This window comes from Folsomia candida, unplaced genomic scaffold (assembly GCF_002217175.1).
Source record: "Folsomia candida strain VU population unplaced genomic scaffold, ASM221717v1 Fcan01_Sc077, whole genome shotgun sequence".
In the NCBI taxonomy this organism is placed as follows: Eukaryota; Metazoa; Arthropoda; class Collembola; order Entomobryomorpha; family Isotomidae; genus Folsomia; species Folsomia candida.
The window spans coordinates 85,949-107,775 of NW_019091269.1; the positions used below are offsets into that span (position 1 = coordinate 85,949).

Consider the following 21,827-nt stretch of genomic DNA (forward strand, 5'->3'; position numbering starts at 1 on the left):
AAGTTGGCATTAAATTTGCACATATTTACCTGTAGCTGCAAAATTTAATAAGCGTCAGCTTCATATTATTGCAGATTCTTAATCTACTAAAATTACGACCATTTTGAAGGGTCTGTCGTCAAAATCGGTAGGGCGGTTAAAATTCATTGTTATAAGTATGTCCTAAACAAAAACTTCCGGCTTCAACTTCCGAGCATTTTTGTGGGTGCCTTTAAAGTTGAAAATATCCAAAACTCCATATTTCATAACATGTAAACTGAGTTCATAACTTAATTGAGATTAACAAGATATTACTGCTTTTCGCCTAAAACTTAGTGAAGAGTGAACACATATCTAATTTAACTACAGGTGAGTTGGCAACTAGATCTGTATACTTTTTGTGTTCCGAAAATGCATATATCTTTTACTTGCTGCAGATAATAATTGTAATAATTTTGTATACTCCAAACTATATAAATCCTCAATTTTTAAAATTCTACAACGATATATGTAATTGTCACTTAAATCACTAAATATAAATTTGCTTTTAATTGACATCTCCTTTAAAAAATCTCTGTTACATGCAGTAAGCCCACACATCAAGCACCTGGGTCAAATCTATTACTTGTTTATAAAATGGCAATAAATTATTTGTATCATAATTAATTAAATGGTCAATTTGATTGATTCAGATAGAAAATAATTGTCCCCACATAAAGATAAAATTTTATTAAAAAATGTCAGTCGAAAAGTTGCGATTTGTGCTGCTTGATTTCGCACTCCATATTTTACTTGCGGTAAGTAAACAAAAGGACTCGGCACCCAACGTTTCAACCCCGACCAGATGTAATTTTCAACTTTTCTGCAAATTTGATCTAACATTTCGGAAGGTGGGTCTAAAATTTTGAAAATATACCAAAAAATCGAGAGAAGAAAAGTATTCGCAATTTTACTTCTCGAAAAATGACTCACGGGAGCGCACTTTTTAGTGTAAAATTCTAATTTAGCATTAAATTTATTCATTAAAACTGTAAAATTCTGTGACATATACTTATTATTTCCAAAATAAATTCATGATATTTTCAAACTATCTGCAACTATTGGGAATCTAGTGAGGGGTGGTGTTTGAGCACCTAATATTAATATTACAGACTTCTGTTCATTTAATTTAGTAGAGGAAAACTGGGAATATTTGGCATATTGTTTCTCTACAATAGCAATTTGACCCTGATGACCCAGAAGAGCATAGGCCGATAAATATTTCGTAGGATGTCTTGGCCAAGCACTGAGACCAGAAAGTAACATTTTTTTATGAAGGCTAAAAAGCAAGGATTCGATACCCAAGCAGTATAAAGTAGCGACACTGGGGTCACCCTGTTTGATCCCGGTTCCGAAATAAACAGGGGCGGTGAGACTACTTCCCACCGAAATCACAAGAGAAATGTCAGTGTGAAGTAATCTCACAAAATTTACAAATTTTTCCGGAAAACCAAAGTTATCTAATACTTTAAATAAATATTCATGACCAACTCGATCATAAGCTTAATCCTGATCGAGACTGAAAAGCACGCCATCCATCTCACCGTTGCGCAAAAAGGATAAATTATCAAAAATTGACCCCCCGTTTACCCCACAAGTCTATGATGGAAGGTAGGACGGAATTAAGACGGGATTTGATGCAAAGGGAGATGATTTTGTAATAAGAATTTGTTAGTGAAATTGTACGATAATTTTTTAGGATTTTTGGGTCACTGGATTTAAAAATTAACGTGGCGACAGAACTCCTGCACGATTTGAGCAGAAATCCTTCTTCACATGAAAATTTGACTAATTTACTCAAAATTTTGCTCAATTGTACTGAAAATTTCTTATAAAATTCAAAACTTAATCGGTCTAAGCCTGGGGCTTTATTGTTTGGAGATTTGTTAATTGCTTCTAAAATCTCATCGGAGGATAAATCATGCTCAAAAATTTCTGGGTTATTAATTGTTGGCATCCCATTCATAAATTTATCTTGATTTGACAAACTTGCAGAGGTTGGGAAAAAATTTTCTGCAAAAAAATCTCGTACCATTTCTAATTTTTCACTCGATGTCAACGCATCCAGCGCCTCATCTACAATGATTCCATCGCGCGTGGTCATCACTTTTCTATCGGGAAGGTCACTGCCGACACCCTCACCTCGAATGTCACCCTCCAAGGTGTCAATAAAACTTTGAAAAATTTTGTAATTAACATTATTATTTGGCTGGATAAATTTTTGATACGTTAAATGAATAATCTTTTAATGGTGATTTTACTACTTTCACTATTACCAGATCTATCCCTTGGAGAGTCCTCTACAAAATTCCAGTCCAGGTAGCGTCATTCGTGGGCGCTGTAGTGATTTCACGCCTTATTATGGCCAGTGCGTCGTTTGATTCAGTTTTTTTGAATGAAAAGTGGACATTTATGATTTTAAAAGTTTGACCTAAAAAAATAAAGGAAATTTTACTCATTTTTCCGGGAAGAATAATAATACTATACTAATAATACTACTATACTAATAATACTACTATACTAATAATAATACAATACACAACTATTACTACTTCCTTTCCACACTTGTATAATATTTTGGAAAACTTGCAATTATTTTCTATGCTAACTTAAATAATTTTTAATTACTTGTAACAAAGTGGTGGGGTTAGGTGGAGTTATTAAATGGACGGATCATTTCATATAAGAGGATATGTACATACATATTTATTTTATACCAGAGCCTGATGAAGTTATTCGAAACCGGTCACAATGGTGAATAAAGTGATCTTCATTCAACAGTTTAAAGTGTTTTTTGGATAAATTATTATGACATCATCGTATAGATTCATAAAAACCTATCTACTTACAGGGTGGGCTTAAAGTTGTTGACAGAAAATTCATGACAAAATATCAAAGTGGATAATTTTTTATTGAGTGGTTCAAATTTAATCGTGTTTGGTACAGATATGTACCAATATGTAGTGTATCCACCTGATATGTCAATCATGGCCTCCACTCGTTTTTTAAAATATTGGGCTAAATTTTCCAAGATGGTCGCTGAAATGTTTTCTCATTCAGATCGAATTTTTTTGAATAAATCTGCTTTTGCTGTATGATTGGGAGGTTTATAGGCAGAATTCTTTAGAATAGAACCCGTGCTCTCGATTGGATTCAAATCTGGTGAATTCCCCGGCCAAATACCTTTTCCACGGACATCGGAAGCTAGCACCTCCAAAACGGTACTGACAAGTTTTGCGATGTATGGTGGGGCACCATCTTTATGAAATGCTGCCTCTCTTATATTGGGAAATAATCCCTGACTATTGAAGTTCTCAATACACATAGACAGTATTTTGTCGTTGCAATATTTAGCCCTGACGGCACATCCTTCCAAAAAGTAGAGTTTGGTGATCCCACATGCACCGAACGCGCCGGGTACCCTAATTTTAAGGCTATATTCTGGTCGTAGTTTTTGAGGGACCGACTTCTGGTCTTCGGTTTAGTATGTATCATTTTATCTGTTATCAGATGGGATGACCTCCATCCAAGTCGTGCCAGTGGAAAAAATGTGGGACCGTTTGTGCTGACCTCGTTTCCCGCACGCCAAAAACCCTGTTTCCTTAACAAGTTCTTCAAATTTCGTCCGATTTTCAATACGCTTTTGGCGGAAAGGTGATTTCGCATGTCTCCTATAGCCAGTTTGTCCCCATGAATGTTGTTTAACCTAGGTCCGAGCCGCCAATGTGCTTAAAACCTTTGCCTTCTGATAATGCCGTTTGGTTCGATTTAGTCGTTTAACTGTTTTTCGCACTGATGCACCAGTATTCGATTTTAAATTTCTTGTTATTTGCGATTTTTTTGTTGGGGACACTACTCCAGATCTTTCTGTCCTTGGTTTGTCTTTCACAGTCGCTCGGCGACACGACAACTTGAGCGTGTTCAAGGCAACTCCTACTTTTCAGGAAATTTGGGAGAAGCTCCACCACTCACCAAATAGTATTTGGATTTGCAATCTTTTTTTCCCCACAGGCTCTTATATTATTGTGCTACACAACGCAAAAAAAATTACTGTTTTATCATGAATAGTTCGCGATAAAAAAATGTTTTTCGAAAATAAAAACAGCGTTTTGCATGGGTGTCAAGAACTTTAAGCCCACCGTGTAGGATATTTAAAATCTCTTCTTCATGGAAGAAATAAACCCCTAGAACAAGTTTTTAATCGAATTCAAGAGCGAAATTCTATTCGTGAATGGAAATTTCACTCAAAGCCAGTGCAATATAAATTATTGGAAGATAAAAGGCAACGACTTATTTGTGATAATTTTGTCTTTCTCTACCCAATAATGTTTGCCAACTGAAAACTGGTCAAACTATAATCATAGACTCATTTTATGTTGAACTAAGTGAAATGTGGTGTAAGGGAAAAATTCTCACATTAACCCAGCCTTTTTACTCTATCCTGGAGAACTGAAACTGCGTGGGAATCAGTCTCGCCACCAAATGCAAGGAAATAATCAGCGTGCGTGTAGATGCAATAAAGAGAAAGTGCGTGAGTTTTCCAGTTGGTGATAAAACTGTTTTTATCCCGCCGCGACATTATTAACACTTAATGAAAAATGAATTCTTCGGGGGAGTACTTATTACGATTTGTTCCAGTTGACTTTGTTCATGATCTGAGTGTTGCAATAGTAAGCAAAGAATGGATTCAAAATTTTAACGAGAAGAACTACTCTTACTGGCCACCGTACTGGAAGGATAATAGGAAGTTAAGCCAGGCTGTTATCAAAGGAGAGCCTCCAAATACAAATAATTGGACGCTGTACCCACTAAACACTATAAAGGCTTACGGTAAGCGAATATTTTTGGTTTATTTACATATTTCAATAAAAAATATTTTCCAACCATATTCTTAATTCTCATTTGTGTATATTTATTCCGAAGCAGGCTCTATGTTATTGTAGCAATTTTTCGGCATGGAGTATCCTCTATGTTGCAAAGCATTCAAGTCCTGTCAAAAATTTCAATATGTATGTCAAAAAATCAACAACTTTTAAACAAATATTTGGTTGAATGATTTATTTTTTATATAAAAATTGTAGAAGATACATTAAGAATTTGTACAAACAGTTTTTCAGACTTTCTGACAACAAATTTTGTACTACCACATGAAAGTAAAATTATAACTTAATAATGCAGACATTTGTACAAAATGATGGGTCAAATGTCGTTACGATTGGTAGGTTCTAAACTTAACCTAAACTCTTCACCCAAATTAAATCGCATCCCCCACTTTATCTTTAATACGCAAATCCTCCTAATGTGGAGGCACTGGACAAACAAAATCTGTATTAATTCTCCACCAAAACGCTTTCATAATGTATATCTAAAGTATTAAGATTCTTTGTCAACTGACATGTTTCTAGCGACATTACGGAACCTCGGCGACTCCCAGTTCGAGAGTATGACGGTGGAAAGAGTGACAGGAGGGATGACACGGACTGTGACCGCATTCTGGAAAGAAAACCTCGTGATATGACCCTCCCTTGACCACCCACAACTCTTCCAGTCCCGATAAATATTTCCACTTCTCCTCGAACTTTTCCTAAGTCAAAACACCCCTCGCCAAAGAAGATCCTGAACTGTAAACAAAATATTTACAAAAATATTTCAACTTCCGCAATAATTAAACCGGAAGTTATATCTGTAATCCATACTCTTAAGTAATGCTGGATTTTCAGTTGGCCATCTCCAGACGGATTGAACGAAGCCGACAACCATTTATCTTCACACCCAACCTTGTTCTCGGGGTCGAGGAATTTTCCGCGAAATGTCAAACTTAATCCAGGAACGTGTTTTGATTGAGTTTTCGTGTCAAGCACCCTTTCTATTGGTTTCGCTTCTCCTATGGAGATTTTTTCGATCAGAGCGACCCAACATTGGATGGAGATTTCCGGTCCGACTTGGCGCGCAAATGTAAGGGTCACATTGAAAGGTAGTCCTTGTTTACTACCAATCAGGTAATATTTCCGAGGCGAGGTGAAAACTAGAGTAAATTCTTTGGTAACCGAGGTCCAAATAATTGTCTCGCACTCATTTTGAATCGATACCAAATTATGCCCGTGATACCCGGGTAATGGTTTGGTGTCGACTTGTACATAGCCGTCATTCGTTCGGAGGTATGCAACTAAAAAATATTCCACCCGAAACCAAAAGCCAATACTAGATGGTAGCTGGTCATGATTTTCCGGAAGTTTAAGTTTGAATGATACTGAATTTCGGGGCAGAACTGAGGATTGACATTCTTTTAAATTAGCTCCCTTTTTGATTCCTGTAAATGTAATTTGGTGTTGATCAAACAAATTTTGTAAGGATAGTAGTATTATTAGGGGTATTAATGACTTATCCGTGTAATCAAAATATTCCAAATGAAAAATCAATTATCAAAATTACAATCAAAAATTAACACAATAATTACCACATGATTTTTTACTACACTCAATGACAACAATACGGAGCCACCATAAGGATCCCCATTGCAGCTGAATCTTACCTTTTTCTTCTCCAGAAAGCAAGACAAAAATTTTCGAGTGACAAATAAATTCGGAATCTTCATCTGGGACAAGTTCCCTCAAAAAGGTGCGACAACTTTGTCCGTATCCTTTTTTCAAGTATCCATGAAGTTCAACTATGAGTGCTAAATTTGAAAATATTTTCACAGTTAATTCCCAAATATTGGATGGATACGTAGAGAATTTATTACACATTAGAACGCAAGACACTGCTTATCCCCCGGAATTCAGAACACATATTAATAATATTTTTGAGTTTCCTGAATTCCCTGAATAAAAGTTATTTCTACATATTACCCTAGCAGATTTAATGGGAATAATATACCGAAATAGAGGAATTACACAAGATTTCTGACTATAATCTTAATAAATTTTAAGCAAAAAAGTTCTCCTTGTACCAAATTTAATGAATAGTTTACCGTAATCTGGCCAATTATCTGATTTTCGTCCAATTTTATGGACAGAATCCCCAAGTTGATGAGTGATATGTAATTTTCCGCAAATCCCATTTTCTCCTGGACCGTACGGTAAGGAAATGTGCGAAAAAATACAATGCAGCCCATTCGTAGTCTTGCTATCAGGTGAGTTTGCGATATTTCTATGTGTCCCACTAGATGAGCCAGCAACAGGAACTCCGTCGGTAACGCCACACTCCATTATTATTAGTTTTAGGGGTATGTATTTTTGCACAAGTTAAAATCCTGATAGATTCTCTATCCTGGTGAGAATTGAACATCTGGTTTTCTCATATGAGTAAGAAATCAATGTGTTCAGGTTTATGGGGAAGCCTAAGTAAACAGACTGGTTACTTAACGCAATGCGTACCACGCATACCCAGGTGAGTAAGCTATCACTTGGAAACCCGGGTTTGAGCAGGAAATTTTGTGTAGAAGTATATAAATTAATATGAATACGAGTAAGCAGGGGAGACAGAAAATTTGTCTTTTAACACATTTTCGACTTGTTTTCTTAGGCGACCTTAGTTTCTATTTTTGTCAACTTTAAAGAATAAAAGGATAATCAAGCGGGTAAAGTGTTTCGATTTGTTAAGTTGTAATTGAACGGTAAAGTCCTAGTCTCCAATCTAATACAACAACGTGGTTCATAATAGCAACATTAATGGAAGTACATTCACATTCTACTGCTTAGGAGAGGTCCATTAATGATGTCATAGGCTAGATAGAGTTGCTGTTGTCCGTCACTTTCATCAAATTGTGAATTATACTTAATTCCTGAAGCCGTTAGGTTCTATGGGAGGAATATTTTATTTTGTATGATACGAATTCATAACATAATCCTTTCAGTAATTTTATTGCAAGTGAAAAAAATATGCTGATTTTTTGTTCATCGGTCTCATTAATTAATATTGTTTAACATTTAATTTCGCGACGTGACAAGAGGGGTGTGGGGGTTTATGGATATATGGTGACAAGGTTGTGACAAGAGGAGGAGGGGTGTAAAAATCCCATTTTTTGCGCGACATCATTAATGGATCTCCCCATTAATGGGATGCAAAGTTTACATTGCATTAAAAATATATGAATTGCTTGAGAAATTTAGCAGAAGGTGAAAGTAAGTTTAGCGAAAAATATGTTGTCTCAGCTTGCGGCATTATCTTATCCCTAGGACAGGATTTATTAAGCAATAATTTACGTCTCAATAACTCCATGGTGAACTCTTAATAACTAAGTCGTAAAATACCTTGATATCCTAGAATATATCTAATATAAGATGTTCACATCATTACTTAATCAACTTTTTGCCAAACATTATGGCAATCTTAGTCTTAGCAGTTCTTACTGTGCAAGAATATAAATGTTTTGCTGGGACTTTTCCGTGAATTGTACCGAAACAGTATGGATATGGAGAAAGATATGTATAGAGTGAAGGTTGCAACTTCTCTGCAAATTTATAAAAAAATTGTTTTCTGCTACCGTACAACGAGATAAAAGTTTCCTCCATTAATGGACGGCCGGCATGCAACAAAAATAAGTATAACTTAAACTTTAATTACCTTAATTTTAATAAATTCACTCTGAGAAAGAAAAGACAAAATTCATAAAGGTTGGACAAAAAAGGGGATGACACAACTGTTGAGTAAAATTTTATACAAACCAAACTGCCGCTAGATTACGTTTTTGGGTTTAACTATCTCAATCTCATTGGGTGCGGAGGGCTGGGCGACGGTTTATGCTTAAGTTTAGGTTAACGATCACACTGGGGCCAGTAATTCAATCAATAATTAGATATGCCAATATGTAGACCAGTATGTACCTGAGAGTAGTTTAATTATAAAGTTGGTTTTTACGCTAAGTTTATGCTAAGAAATGGTGTGTCACTTCTCCAGACATGTCTAGATTTTATTTTACAGATTTTCCAAGGCTGTACAGATTGTTGACGTCTAGGTACTATCATGTTCATGCGAAATGGATTTTGGCCTTCGAAAGAATGTAAAGTTCTTGATACTGGAATAGATAAAATGATGCTACATAAAAATAGAAAGGCCTAAGTTAGATTCTCCTGAACTCGTTATTACTTCCCAGACCTAGTTAATTCATGGTATGCTCTTGCATGGTAAATGATCTTATTGCTGGCAAAAAAATTATAATCGTCTTAAAATTTGAGTTAGCTCTTTCTTACGCGTATATTTTCACACATCTCTGGTAGAATTAACATGTCGCTCCAAATCTCTAAAGAAAACCATACCAAGATATTACAGGAATTTAGAACCCTGGTGAACCCAGATTTATGTCGGCTTACCGAGTCAGATTGGCAAAAAGAGGATTGGTATTTGTTAAAATTTCTACACGCCAGGAATTTCAACCCGGTCGAAGCATCTCAAATGCTGATAAATTGTCTCAAATGGCGAAAAGAATATCACCCTGGTTCCCTTAAGAGTGACGATTTCCCTAATCTATTTTTCGAAACGTGTCCCGAAGCTTATCTCGGCCTTGATAAGGATGGATACCCGACATTTTTTTCTATCCCTGGAAAAGGAGATGTGACCAAGTGTGTTGAACAGTTCGGGGAGAAATTGATGATACAATATTTAGTGTTTCAAGTGGAACGTGCCTTATCAAAGATAAGAGAGGATTGCACAAATTCGAGGAAAATGGCGGTATACATTGCAGACATGGATGAGTGCGTTTATGTAATTCAGGGTTGCCAGTGATATATATCACCAAGTGAGATATAAGCAGATTTAATGATTTATATCAATCATCTCATTTGGGCCTTAGTGAGATAAATGAGAAATAGTGAGATTTGTGGCGCCATCTAGTGGTAAAGTTTTATTAGTAGTGCATTACGTTGTCCGCTAGATGGCGCCCATAAATCTCACTATTTCTCATATTACTCATCAATCTTATTATTTCTCAATGAGATGAGATTCCTGCAACCCCGGTGTAGATTAGGATCCACAAATGTTGGTTAATTTGATCATGGTGTATCTTTTATTTCCAGGTTTAAATACATGCAGCTTCTCTCTCCCACTTATTACCGCTGTCTTACCAACTATGGGAAAATTTTGGTGGCCAACTATCCCGAAATGCCATGTTTACGTTATAAACGCGACGAGAGGGTGTGAGTGGCTGTTTGCAATATTTAGAGCAATCTTTCCAACCGAGACGATGGAAAAGGTGTCACTATTTGGGACGAATAGTGAAAAATGGAGGCCCGTTTTTAAAGATAGGTTTCGTGATGGCTTACTTCCTCCCTGTTTGGGAGGAATTTTGGAAGGCTGTGACGCTTATTGTAATGACAGTGAGATTTGGAGATAGGAATTATTTAGAAGATCCTCTTGTAATTTTTTAGGTCATGAGATTAACATAAACAAAAGACGACTAATTATAAAAATGATTCTATACAATTAATAGCAGTTACCGAACTGGAGTTAAAATACAAATTAGGATAATTTTGAAGTGGTTTAAGAGCAATTCTTTATTAACTCCAGTTTGCGGAAGTAACGCTGATAAATGGTTGGCCCTGCGTAGCACAAATATATATTTAATATAATGTTTATTTAATTAAGTAAGTTGTTTAAAGATTATAATTTTACTAATATCTGGGCTAAAATAAATCACTTGTATCCGTACAGAAATATAAATCAAGGGAAGATACGTTATGCAGAAAATGTTTGGTCAATTTTATGCAATACATTTACAGTAAAAACAATATTGGCAAATTTTTATAGGAACTAAATTCTATCTGGATTAGGTACATCTAGTTGCAGGTCTACCATCCCATAGCACAATTTTTTCCACATGTGTACAATCTGAAGGAAATTGTGTGTCTGATTTTGTTAGCAACTCGTCGCATGGACTGGTTTGGATGGTGCATTAATCAGAATTGCCCACCACATAGATTCATTTTCACCTTCTTCATGTTCTACAGATACATACATGTGCATTATGAATCAGCTCAGTAACCACATCTTAACTTTAGGAAATTCGCCTGATCTCCGTATGTATTTAAATGCATTTCACTAGAGGAATATTTATGATAGACTTTTAAAAATTGGACTCTTTTTAATGTTTTTGTCAGAATTCATTTTCGTATACTTTATTCATACCACACATTGTGTTGGGGGTGAGGTCAAATTTTAAAATCCGGAAATTATAAAATTTTCACCCTCGTCTAAGCTTTTCAGAGCCGTTTAAAATTTTGAAATCTTTTTGAATTTCGTAGAATTTATTATTACAATTTTTGTGATAAACTTTACCCGACGTTGTAGAGCACCATAGTCATTCCAAATAGTAATGATTATTACTCTTTTTTTGTGTGTAGAATTATGAAGAAAGTAAAAAAATGGAAACTTCGGCACACTCTGAAAAACTTTATTAATTTACAAATTTACTCAAGGTTGGGTAAGTTGGTGATGGAAACAACAGTTGGTTAAAATTTGCCAAAAGTTGCCCAATTAATACGAAACGTTGTTTAAATTTTACTAAATGTTGAGTAAATTTTGCCCAACTGTTGTTTCCATCACAATTTTACCCAACCCTGAGTAAGTTTTCTACAGGTCTTTTTAGAGTGCATAATTTAGAAAATTGTTTTTCCTATGATTTTTTTCGATTTCAAAATTTTCAAAATGTTTTGGTAAGATGTCGAAAAATTTTATAGGAAGAACAATTTTCTAATAATATTTCCTAAATTATGCCGAAGTTTAAATTTTTTGACATTCTTGATTATTGGACCCTTCTATCCTTCGCCCCTGTCTGCTTCTGCTTACCATAAACTTGAAATGGGACACTAATATTTTATTTTTAAGGGTGTACATTATGAATTTTTTTGCAGTTATTCCTACCGATAATTATTATCTCGAAGCCTGCATCGATTCATAAACAGGCAAGGGAAACTTACAGAGGCGAATTATCCTGGACAAGGAAAAGTTTTTGTAATTAATGCCTCGAGGAGTTATGAATTGTTGGTGAAGCTGTACAAAGCATTCTGCGAAAAGGAGACGTTGGAAAATATGTTTGTATTTGGAACGGATTCTACAGAATGGATGGCGATATTTCGGGAGAGGTTTGATGTTTGAAATCTTCCACCTTTTTTGGGAGGCAGTTTACCCGGCGTGGATGAGTTTTGTAGCGGGAGTGAGATTTGGAGAAGTGAGTAGTTAAAGAGGGTGTATGTAGCAGTAAGAGATTACTTATAAATAAATAAATACTTACAGAATTGAGTGCACATAATAAATTGTGTATTACAAATATGTGAATAATGAAGATCAATGTATGCAAAAAAAGTTCAGTGTAGCCTTGCTCTGCCCACGACAGGTCATTAATGGTTATTTTTCAACTCAAGTTTCATACCAGCAAATGACATGTAAAATGAAATATCTGCTTCAGTTCTGTTTCCGTAACCTTTCGAAAGTCAAAATTTACTAACTTTACTTACGTACTAATTTTAGTTGAAAATTTAGTTTACTATCTGTGAATAATAAACTTACATATCTAACTCCAGGTAGAACTACAAATCTTCCACTAATAATTGCATTCTTAATGAATTATCTCAAGGGTGGATTGCACCCCTGAGGGATAAATTTATATTTACGAATTATTTGTACATACTAGGCAGGGAAATGCTTTAATTAATTAATTGTTAAGTCAAAATACAGCAAATCTCAAGATTCCGATTTACACGCTACACTAAGCGCTTCATTTCTTCTATATCCACTACTTTGACACCGTTTAGAAACAAACGCTGCCAGGATTGCGGTAAAAACGAGAAGCAAGAAGGCCACGATACATAACAAAATTAAGGTCAATATAGGTATCGTGAAGGAAATGTCGCCAAGGCCGGTCCCCTCAGGACATAGTTGGATGGATTTCGGATAGATTGGAACCGTCTGAGAGAGAAGTTTTTGGATAAAATATTCCCTTGGTTTTCCTTCCGATTGTAGGGAATAAGAACCCTGTTTTTCTTTACAATTCTCTTCTTCGTAGAGAATGACGCACTGTCCATAGGTTCGGACTGACAGGTAGGTCTTCTCGTTTTCAAATGTTACGCAGCCATTGGTGACATCTAGATTTAGGGAGTGGCCTGAAAAAAATAAAATGTTTTAGTTTATGCAGTCTTTTCGAAGGGTTTATTATTATGTCTAAAAAGAAAGAAATTATAGGATAAAAATATGATTAAAAAATTCCCGGTAATCATTGTGTACCTAACGTCAAGTAAATGTAATGTCTCGCTTGTCCTAACAAGAGTGAGTTGCGGGTCAAGGGAGTACATACGTGACGATTCCCCCCGTCTCATTTTACCCCTACTGTCATGTTCTCTTATGACAAACTTAAAATAAATAGTTCGCTCTGAATCCTTGACGAAATTTAAATGTTATTTTTTTTTAATTCTATATTTTTAACTCTACAACTCTATGGGACCAGAATTTCGAAAAAAAATCCTTCCTCAAATGAGCGTTAAATTTTACAAGAAGAAATTTTTTTTCGAAATTCTGGTCCCATAGAGTTGTAGAGTTAAAAATATAGAATTTAAAAAAAAAATAACATTTAAATTTCGTTAAAGATTCAGGACGCCCTATTCATTATAAGTTTGCCATAAGAGAACATGACCGTAGGGATAAAATGAGACGGGGGGAAATCTTACTTAAACTGCCCCCTTAAGAGTTAAAGATATCACTAACCTAAGCTGTTACGAACGTATTTCCTCCTGATACCTAAGTAACAATTTTTGGAAGTAAGTCTTCCACCACAGGTTATCTTACCCGTCATTTTAGACGAGTAAAAAATGTTCAATTTGAAAACCTAAACTTTTTGTGTCACAGAACTAATTACATATTAAAGTGTAATCAATTTCAATTTGTGGGAATCATTCATGTATAGCATTTATTTAAAAAATACCGTAATATCCGGGATGAGAATAAAATGTTACAACTTTTTTTCCAGGACTCGTTCCACTCTCTGGGTTGATTTCAGGAACAGATTTATCACAGAATTGTCCACACCTTGATACCGCTCTTGCATGTGCGGCGTAGGTATCCTTGGCACCCAAATTCCAAAAGTACATTGTGCGCAGTTCCGGATAATCTGGGCGAAACTGGGTGAACTCTTCGCCACAGTTGGGCGCAGAATGGAGTTCGATACAACAATTGCGATCTCCACTTATCTTCATGGAGAGCAAGCGGCCGCTCGGTGGTGGGATTAAGATACACTCGTCGCTGTCTACATTGATATTGGTGGCGTTACCTGGAAAGGTGAGAATTATTGGAGGGCAGACCTCAATGAATATGTTCGTAAAAGTTGTCTTATTCAAAGGGCTCGAGTATAGTAGACTTTTTTAAATTTAGATAATTTTTTTAATGTTTTGTCAGAATTCATTAAATATTTTCTAGGGAGTGTGGTCGTATTTTTAAAATCTGAAACTTTTTCTACATAGTCGTCTATGTAAACTATGTCACCCATAAGGTTCGGAGTTGTTTAGCATACTGTAGTGCGTCAGTGTGCCGGTATATGTAAAAAATATAAGATTTTCTGAAAGCCTGTCCAATTTCAGTAAAAATTATCCTAAGCCAAAAATTGACAAAAAATTTGCACCAAAATGCCAGTTCCTTTACCAAAGCATGTCAGAAACGAGCCACTACAGTTTCTTTTGGAATTGATCTTAAAAATTTTTTATACCCACGTTTGAATTGACCCAAATCTTGCGGTTGATGAGTAATCTTTAAATATCTACTTTTCATAATAGCCCAAAATTTTCCGATCCCACGAGCTTGTGTTACATTAGGATCATTGTCTTTCTTTTGGGAAAACTCCAAAAATTCCAAAATTCCAAGTTTCTGAGGCAGTTATTCGTAGCCCTGAAACCTTGACCGTTTCTATATTTGGAGACTTTCTTCTTCGTAAAGATCTTCACCGTAGGTATTGAAGTTTTATTTTTGACCCACTTGATTTTGAAATTTTGATTAGTTTAGCCTCACGAACCTTCATGAACTTTTCTGATTTTATATACTTTCTTTTTTTGAAATTTTGCGAACACCTTACCATAATTTGGATGAAATTCAAAAATTTTATGATCGTCCTAATGTTCTAAAAGTCTATATATGCAAGCTTTAGAAATTTTTTTGTTTTTGAAACATTCAACCATTGCACTTTTGGTCATTTTTGCATCAAAAAAATAGTACTGTACTAACTCGTTTCTGACATGCTTTGGTAAACGTGCTGGCATTTTGGCACCATTTTTTTCGCAATTTTTGACTTGAGCTTATTTTGACTGGAATTGGACAGGCTTTCAAAAAAATTATCTCATTTTTAAATATACCGCCACATTGACCCACTACACTATGCTAAACACCTCCGAACCTTATGTGGGACATTGTTTATGGTTTTCAGAACCATTAAAAATTTTGAAATCTTTCGAAAACAGACGGAGCACTGGTAATTTGAATTTTCAGCAGGTTAAAAAAGGTGTAATTAAAAAAAAATATACCATAATACATAATTTCGTAAAATGAGGTTAGATTCCGGATTTGGCGAGGAACAGAGTGATGCATACATAAATTGGCTGTTTATAGGACTACCAAATAAGGACTACTATCAAAATATTTATCAATATTTAAATTAGGACAATTTTGATCTATTCGAATTTTGAAAGGAAATTGTTATAAACCCGGGTAATATAAATTGAAGCAATGATTTTCTCCAGTTATTACATAATCAACCGTCTAGTAATGGCTTCGTTATTAATATAACTTTACACACTTTCTGCTCACCTTGGAATCCATAGTCATCATATAACGTGACCTTGACCGCTTCTCTCCGATCGTCCTGCCAATTTCGGGCGTCACATTTATCAAAGCAAGGTCCAACAGAGGCAATTTGCAATGTTCGGTTCATCAAGTCCTCCCCGTCCCAACGATAAGTTTGAGGCAGATAAGCGCCAGAATGTTCTCCGTAGGTTAACCGAGTAAACCAACCGGTACAATTATCAGCTGGATAAATATTTACACAGATTCCCCTATTCTTTATCCCATTAACGTATCCACCTGGAGCGTTGTAAATTACGGGTTTGCACGTGGAAACATCGTAATCGTGTGCTTCTGCTAATGTTAATAAGGGATGGCTCAGAATTTGGATGGTTTGGGATTCCTGATTAAAAGATCCTTTTGATAATCCGAGGGTTAAAATGACCACAAAAATTGAAAGTGTGAAGGTAAATATTTTCCTGTGTGAGGATTGCATAATGTTATTTAAATAAGAAACTAACTGATAAAAATGTCTTTGATTAAACTTGTGAGATCTGTTCCCAGTAGGGTCTGGGATTAAACTGCATAAATGGGATATATGCATCAAACTAAATTTTTGCATATACTGTGTATCAGTTTTAATCAAACGGGATGCAGTTGCATAACGAAGCAATCCGAGTAAAACCTTGCATAACTGATTTGTTCAACTTTACGTAACTTTTAGTAAAGTAGAAATAAAGAGAGCGTGTGATTGCCATGTATGTTGTCCTTGATCAAGCAAGAGTTTTGCTAAATATACCCTTTTTATCTTTCTACTTTTAGCAGTGCAGGACTTATCTTGGCTAGACAGTATGGATTGGGTAGTAGATAAATACACGTAATGCTGTGATCTTCTGATGATATATTTCCACAGAAATATTATATGTATACTATAAATGCTTTCTGTTGAGTTTGTTATGCAATGGATAATATTTCAGTCATTTTGTTGCAAGTGGGATATAGGAGTGACGATGATGTTCGCTCATAGGTTCCCCTACAAATAATGGGTGGGGGAAGAAGGAGCGAGGAAGAAGGGGCCTTGCAAAAAAGGTTCCTTTTTCGCCAGGCCCATTCTTCGTAGACTCGTACTTTTATAATCTTGTATTTTGAATATGTGCAACCTAAGTCCAGTAACCACACTCACAGAAATATTATTAGGATTTGTAGACGAATATGACACTACCGATATGGTGATAAATTTACCACCGACTGGTTACCATTATCACCAGATTCGTTATAATTGTCACCAAACCGGCAATATTTGTAACCAGTCGGTTTCAAATTTATAACCAATCAGTTGTAAATTTATCACCATGGCGGTAGAGTCATATTCGTCTACTCTTTGGTTATAATCGTAACCACACTTCTAAGAGTGCAGAAGCACAAATGTAATAGGATAACAAACAGAGAGCAGATCTTAAACTAATTAATATTATCCATGTAACCTGTAAGTATTCCTGTGACGTAACTTATCTCATATGAGGGTGTCAGTTGTATCAATAAATAAATAAACAGATAGCCGGGGTCGTCGCGAAATAAGTTCATCGAGAAAATGCAACCGGCCAGGTAAGAATTTTTTTTATGCTTATGTAAATATGTACTTTCAAGTGACGAATATTTGTTTAAATATGAATAATATGTATGTGTTCGCTGTTGCTATCCAAGGAGATGCTGGATTGCCAGGAAATTAATCAAGAGTGGAGTATTCCTTTTGTATGGGTATTTAAAAACAAACATTTTGCATGGATTGATGAATTTACATATGTTTATTTAGACTTAATATTTACTCATCATGAGGAACAATTATACCCTTCAAAAGAATATAGACAAAAATATGATTTTCTCTATAATTTATTTAATTGTCATTGTTTATCAGTTTCCAAAATTGGATATTACTCATTACGTAACAAAATTTTTAAAAAATTCCGAATTCAATTTTTTGAGTAAAAATTAACTCCTTTGTAAACCATTTATTTAAATAATTTCATGAAATATTAGATTTTCGCATCGTTTTCCAAACGCAATCAGTGTAGCATGAAATCTAATTTTTACACATTTTCCTCTCACTTTGTAAAATCCTTAAGAACTTCACTTGTCAAAATGTATGGTTTATTATAAATAAAATTCCCGGCTAAAAAATTAATCTCTTCTATCTAGCTTTTCCGCGAAGGGTGTTACCTCTTAGAGTCAGTCACGTTTCTTTCTGTTCAATCCCTTAGGCCCCCTAAATCCCCCCATACGTCCTCTTCCTACTTGGTAAGGAAATCGTTGCCTTGGTGAGCGAAGGTGTAACAGATAAAAGGTAATTATCATAATGATAATTATCAACATTTTTACGATTTTTGAATGTCACACGAAAAGTTTAATTTCTTCCAAATACCATGAGCAATGTTATCGCTACCTATACACATAGATTTACAAACACTAAATATTGCTGGTTCAAAATAAGCGTTATAATTTCAGAGTTTTATTTTACATACATAAATTTATATCACTTAATGGTGTTGTCGAGAAACTATTTTACTTGTAAACCTGTCACATTAAAATATCTTCTGGCTCAACCTTTTTGACCAAAAATTTAACATATCTCCTAGGCTAATCGACAAACATGTAGATATGAAATAGATTAATTTCCAACACAGTTTCTCCAATAAGTCCAAATAAACATTTAACGTAATTTAAAAACTAGTCTGATATTCCACTTATTTTGATGTAAATTTTCATTTTGTGTTTTCCAATATCCAAAAAAAGAAGACAGTATCCACCCCTGGGTTTTGCAGCACTTTTGCCCAAATTTTGGTTTAAATGTTTCTTGAACACGGTCCTTCTTTCTAAAATCGACGCTGGAACACAACGGTGTGTGGAAAACCGGAAAGTGTTTCTTCTTAGTTTTCTTCGGTTTTTAACAATTTTTAAATATTTTCCTCACGACACTATGTTGTGTTCAATTAAATCCATAGGAATGCAAATATTTAAATAAGTCCATAGAAATGCCAATTACTATATATCCTACATATCTTTTTCCTATTAGGACAACACCAAAAATCCAGTTAAGGAAAATTATCTAAATATTCGTGTGAAGCATTTAAATAAAAGTTCCAAACATACACCTTAATTGCTCTATTTCCATTCTTCCCCTCCATTAGATAGACACTAAGTCCACCTAGTAAAGTTTATATCATAAATTTTCTAAATTTTACTACGTACGACATGGAGCCAAATCCGCTGTAATTACTAAACCGAAGAAATATCTGTGTAACTTTGTAGAATTTTTTTAAGTATTTAGTAGTCAAATATCTAGGTATCTAATTACTTAAATTAGGTATCCAATTTATATCTACACTCTTAGCAAAGTTGTGTAAAGATGTAGTGCATACTTGACTCCACCAAATTGTGATAATGTTTTCCCCGTATGGAGATTATCTTTCCCCACATTGTGACACATTGTCACTAGCTTGTGCAAAAGAACTCCATTCGGTGTTATACATTATCACAATTTTGTGGCGTCAAGTATATACTACATTCGGTGACGATTAACACAATTTTGCTAAAAGTGTATATAGGTTAACCTTTAAGTGGTTAAAATTATAATTTTCTTGGTTGCACAAAATTTCCTCAACTCTTCCCATCCAGGATGTTAATCCATTAGTGAATGGATATATAATTCGTAAATTACGATCGTATGTAATCGTCCTTATTCTTTTGTAATTATGTTCATTCGGAACTTTTTTTAAATTTGTCTTAATACAAATAAGCCATTAGTCTTTCGAAATAAGGTATTACATGGAAATTTTTCGTCCGTTATTAATTAATATTTAAGATATATACCCATGCAACATTCCACATCAATCTGATATCAGAACAAGATCATTCTACGATATTGCCTGATATCAGAAATAGAATGTCATATTGATATCGGAACGACATCAGTGATGACGTCATCATATCTCCAGCATGTCATTTAGATGATTTAAAAACGACATCACTATGCGATGTCTATATGATATCGTATCGACATCAGAATTTGATATCATTGCCATATCACGAAATATGATATAAATCGGATATGATCCAAGTCGAAACTGAACCGCAATATTCAACTAGTGCATGTTGGATTGTAGCAGCGTGGACGTCAAATTTTGTTAAAAGGTAATTTTTATAGTATTTTTCTACAAATAAAATGAGAAAAAGTATAGTAGGTAAAAAGCGATTACAACAACTTGCAAAAAAAGAAACTAACGAAATATCTGTTGGTATAACTTATCAATCAAGTAGTCAGTTACACGAACCAGATCAGTTAATAAATAGTTCGCCCGAGGAGGGAATCGATAATTACGAGGAAAGTTGTAGTAATTCCACAAGTTCTAGTGACAATTCCATCCAATTTTCAGATTGTGATGATGAAAGTGATTATAAAAATTGTGAAAAAGTGACCTCATCCTCTACTGAAATCCTAGAAAGCATAAAATCTTGGGCCTTTGCCTATTCAATTAATCACAGTCAGTTAACTGGACTTCTAAAAATCTTAGGTACCCATGATTGCTTTAAAACGTTTCCGTCAGACAGCAGAACTCTTATCAAGCCCGTGAAGTTAACGCCCCTACAGAAACAGTTGTCCCTGGAGAATATGTGCATTTTGGATTAAAGACATATACTCAGCAGGTCACAAAGCTACACCCGACATTAAATTCAATCCCCCTTCAAATCAATATTGATGGTCTTCAAGTTTTCAAAAGTTGTTCATTATCATTTTGGCCGATACTGGGATATTTTGCTGGATTAAATTTCAATCCATTTGTGATTGGAGTTTATAGTGGAAATAAAAAAACCAGAGAATGTCAACTTATACCTTCAAAAATTAGTTACGGATGTCAATGCAGAACAAATTGCAACAAAAGACAAATTTAAAATACAGTGTTTTGTTTGCGACGCGCCGGCCAAGTCGTTCGTGAAGGCAATTAAAGGGCACAATGGCTACCATGGTTGTGATAAGTGCTGCGTGGTTGGAAGGAGTATAAATCGCCGTATGAGTTTTTTCGAAATTAACAAAGAACTGAGAACTGATTTACAATTTCGCCAACAAAATGACGAAGACCATCATATTGGAACAACGGAATTAACGAAGATAGATGGATTGCACATGATTAATTCATTCCCTATCGACTACATGCACTTAGTCTGTTTAGGGGTAGTCAAAAAACTTTTAAAACTGTGGATAAAGGGTAAACCAAAGCGTCAAAAATTGTCAGCTTTCCAGATATCTCAAATCTCAGCAAAATTAAAAGTATTCAAAAAATTTACTTCATCTGAATTTTCTCGTCAACCACGATCGTTAGAAGAAGTTGACAAATGGAAGGCAACGGAACTGCGATACTTTTTACTTTATTGTGGCCCCGTGGCATTGAAAATATTATAAGTGACGAAAATTACAATTTACTTTAAGTTTATCCATTGCGATTAGAATATTGTGTTCTGAAACATTACATATTTCCCTTAACAATTATGCAAAGTCATTACTAATTTACTTTGTCCAAGCCTTCAAAATCCTATATGGAGAAGAACAGGTGTCTTAAAACATTCACGGTCTCATTCATTTAGCGAAAGACGTGAAAAATTTTGGTGTGTTGGACAGATTTAGCGCATTCAAATTTGAAAATGAACTTGGACAGTTAAGAAAATTAGTTAGGACGCCCAATTTGCCACTGGAGCAACTGAAACAAAGATTATTGGAGAGGGAACTAAAATTGGAGGCGCGAAACATTCAAATAAACGGGCCATCCTCACAGCACAACAATGGACCACTTCTAGAAGAATCTTCTGGAAATTTTACTCAGTATCACGTATTAATTACACCGAATTATACAATTAATTGTAGGCTTCGCCGCGATACTTTCGTTTTAATACGTGAATGTGCAGTGTTTCGGATTCTTAACATTCTTCAAGACAATGATAATAATGAGATTTATTTAGTTGGACATAAGTACAGTAAATTGGACTCGTTATTTTCCCAGCCGTGTTCG

General features: G+C 34.9%; 2 protein-coding genes and 1 long non-coding RNA gene across 4 annotated transcripts; 1 reads left to right on the forward strand and 2 right to left on the reverse strand.

Annotated features, from left to right (window-relative positions):
* Window positions 1-5,198: 5,198 nt before the first annotated feature.
* On the reverse strand, window positions 5,199-7,303 carry LOC118433718. 2 transcript variants are annotated; one of them, XM_035845939.1, is made up of 5 exons: window positions 6,989-7,303; window positions 6,551-6,694; window positions 5,715-6,328; window positions 5,414-5,639; window positions 5,199-5,328 (listed from the first exon to the last, which is right to left on the reverse strand). In XM_035845939.1, the coding sequence occupies exons 1-5, from the start codon at window positions 7,224-7,226 to the stop codon at window positions 5,315-5,317; spliced, it is 1,236 nt and encodes a 411-aa protein (XP_035701832.1). In that variant the 5' UTR covers window positions 7,227-7,303; the 3' UTR covers window positions 5,199-5,314. The 2 variants fall into 2 exon arrangements, with proteins under 2 accessions (XP_035701832.1, XP_035701831.1); XM_035845938.1 differs by having other exon boundaries at window positions 5,213-5,639.
* Window positions 7,304-11,089: 3,786 nt separating this feature from the next.
* LOC110862908 lies at window positions 11,090-16,346 on the reverse strand. The gene is made up of 3 exons (XM_022112118.2): window positions 15,796-16,346; window positions 13,928-14,272; window positions 11,090-13,112 (listed from the first exon to the last, which is right to left on the reverse strand). Exons 1-3 carry the CDS (start codon window positions 16,262-16,264, stop codon window positions 12,694-12,696), a joined length of 1,233 nt encoding a protein of 410 aa, XP_021967810.1. The 5' UTR covers window positions 16,265-16,346; the 3' UTR covers window positions 11,090-12,693.
* Window positions 16,347-16,796: 450 nt separating this feature from the next.
* LOC118433719 lies at window positions 16,797-17,620 on the forward strand. The gene is made up of 3 exons (XR_004833538.1): window positions 16,797-17,254; window positions 17,323-17,373; window positions 17,473-17,620. It is a non-coding gene; the product is annotated as an uncharacterized LOC118433719 (long non-coding RNA).
* Window positions 17,621-21,827: the final 4,207 nt, after the last annotated feature.

What these genes read in the sequence shown, in the direction of transcription:
- LOC110862908 (XM_022112118.2), bottom strand. Translation starts at nt 16,264, where the DNA reads ATGCAATCCTCACACAGGAAAATATTTACCTTCACACTTTCAATTTTT. An exon ending in TGATGACTATGGATTCCAAG is followed by an intron (nt 14,273 to 15,795) that starts GTGAGCAGAAAG and finishes TCACCTTTCCAG; the next exon opens with GTAACGCCACCAATATCAAT. An exon ending in TTCTCATCCCGGATATTACG is followed by an intron (nt 13,113 to 13,927) that starts GTATTTTTTAAA and finishes TATTTTTTTCAG; the next exon opens with GCCACTCCCTAAATCTAGAT.
- LOC118433718 (XM_035845938.1), bottom strand. Translation starts at nt 7,226, where the DNA reads ATGGAGTGTGGCGTTACCGACGGAGTTCCTGTTGCTGGCTCATCTAGT. An exon ending in GCTTTCTGGAGAAGAAAAAG is followed by an intron (nt 6,329 to 6,550) that starts GTAAGATTCAGC and finishes TTACATTTACAG; the next exon opens with GAATCAAAAAGGGAGCTAAT. An exon ending in AAATCCAGCATTACTTAAGA is followed by an intron (nt 5,640 to 5,714) that starts GTATGGATTACA and finishes TTTTGTTTACAG; the next exon opens with TTCAGGATCTTCTTTGGCGA.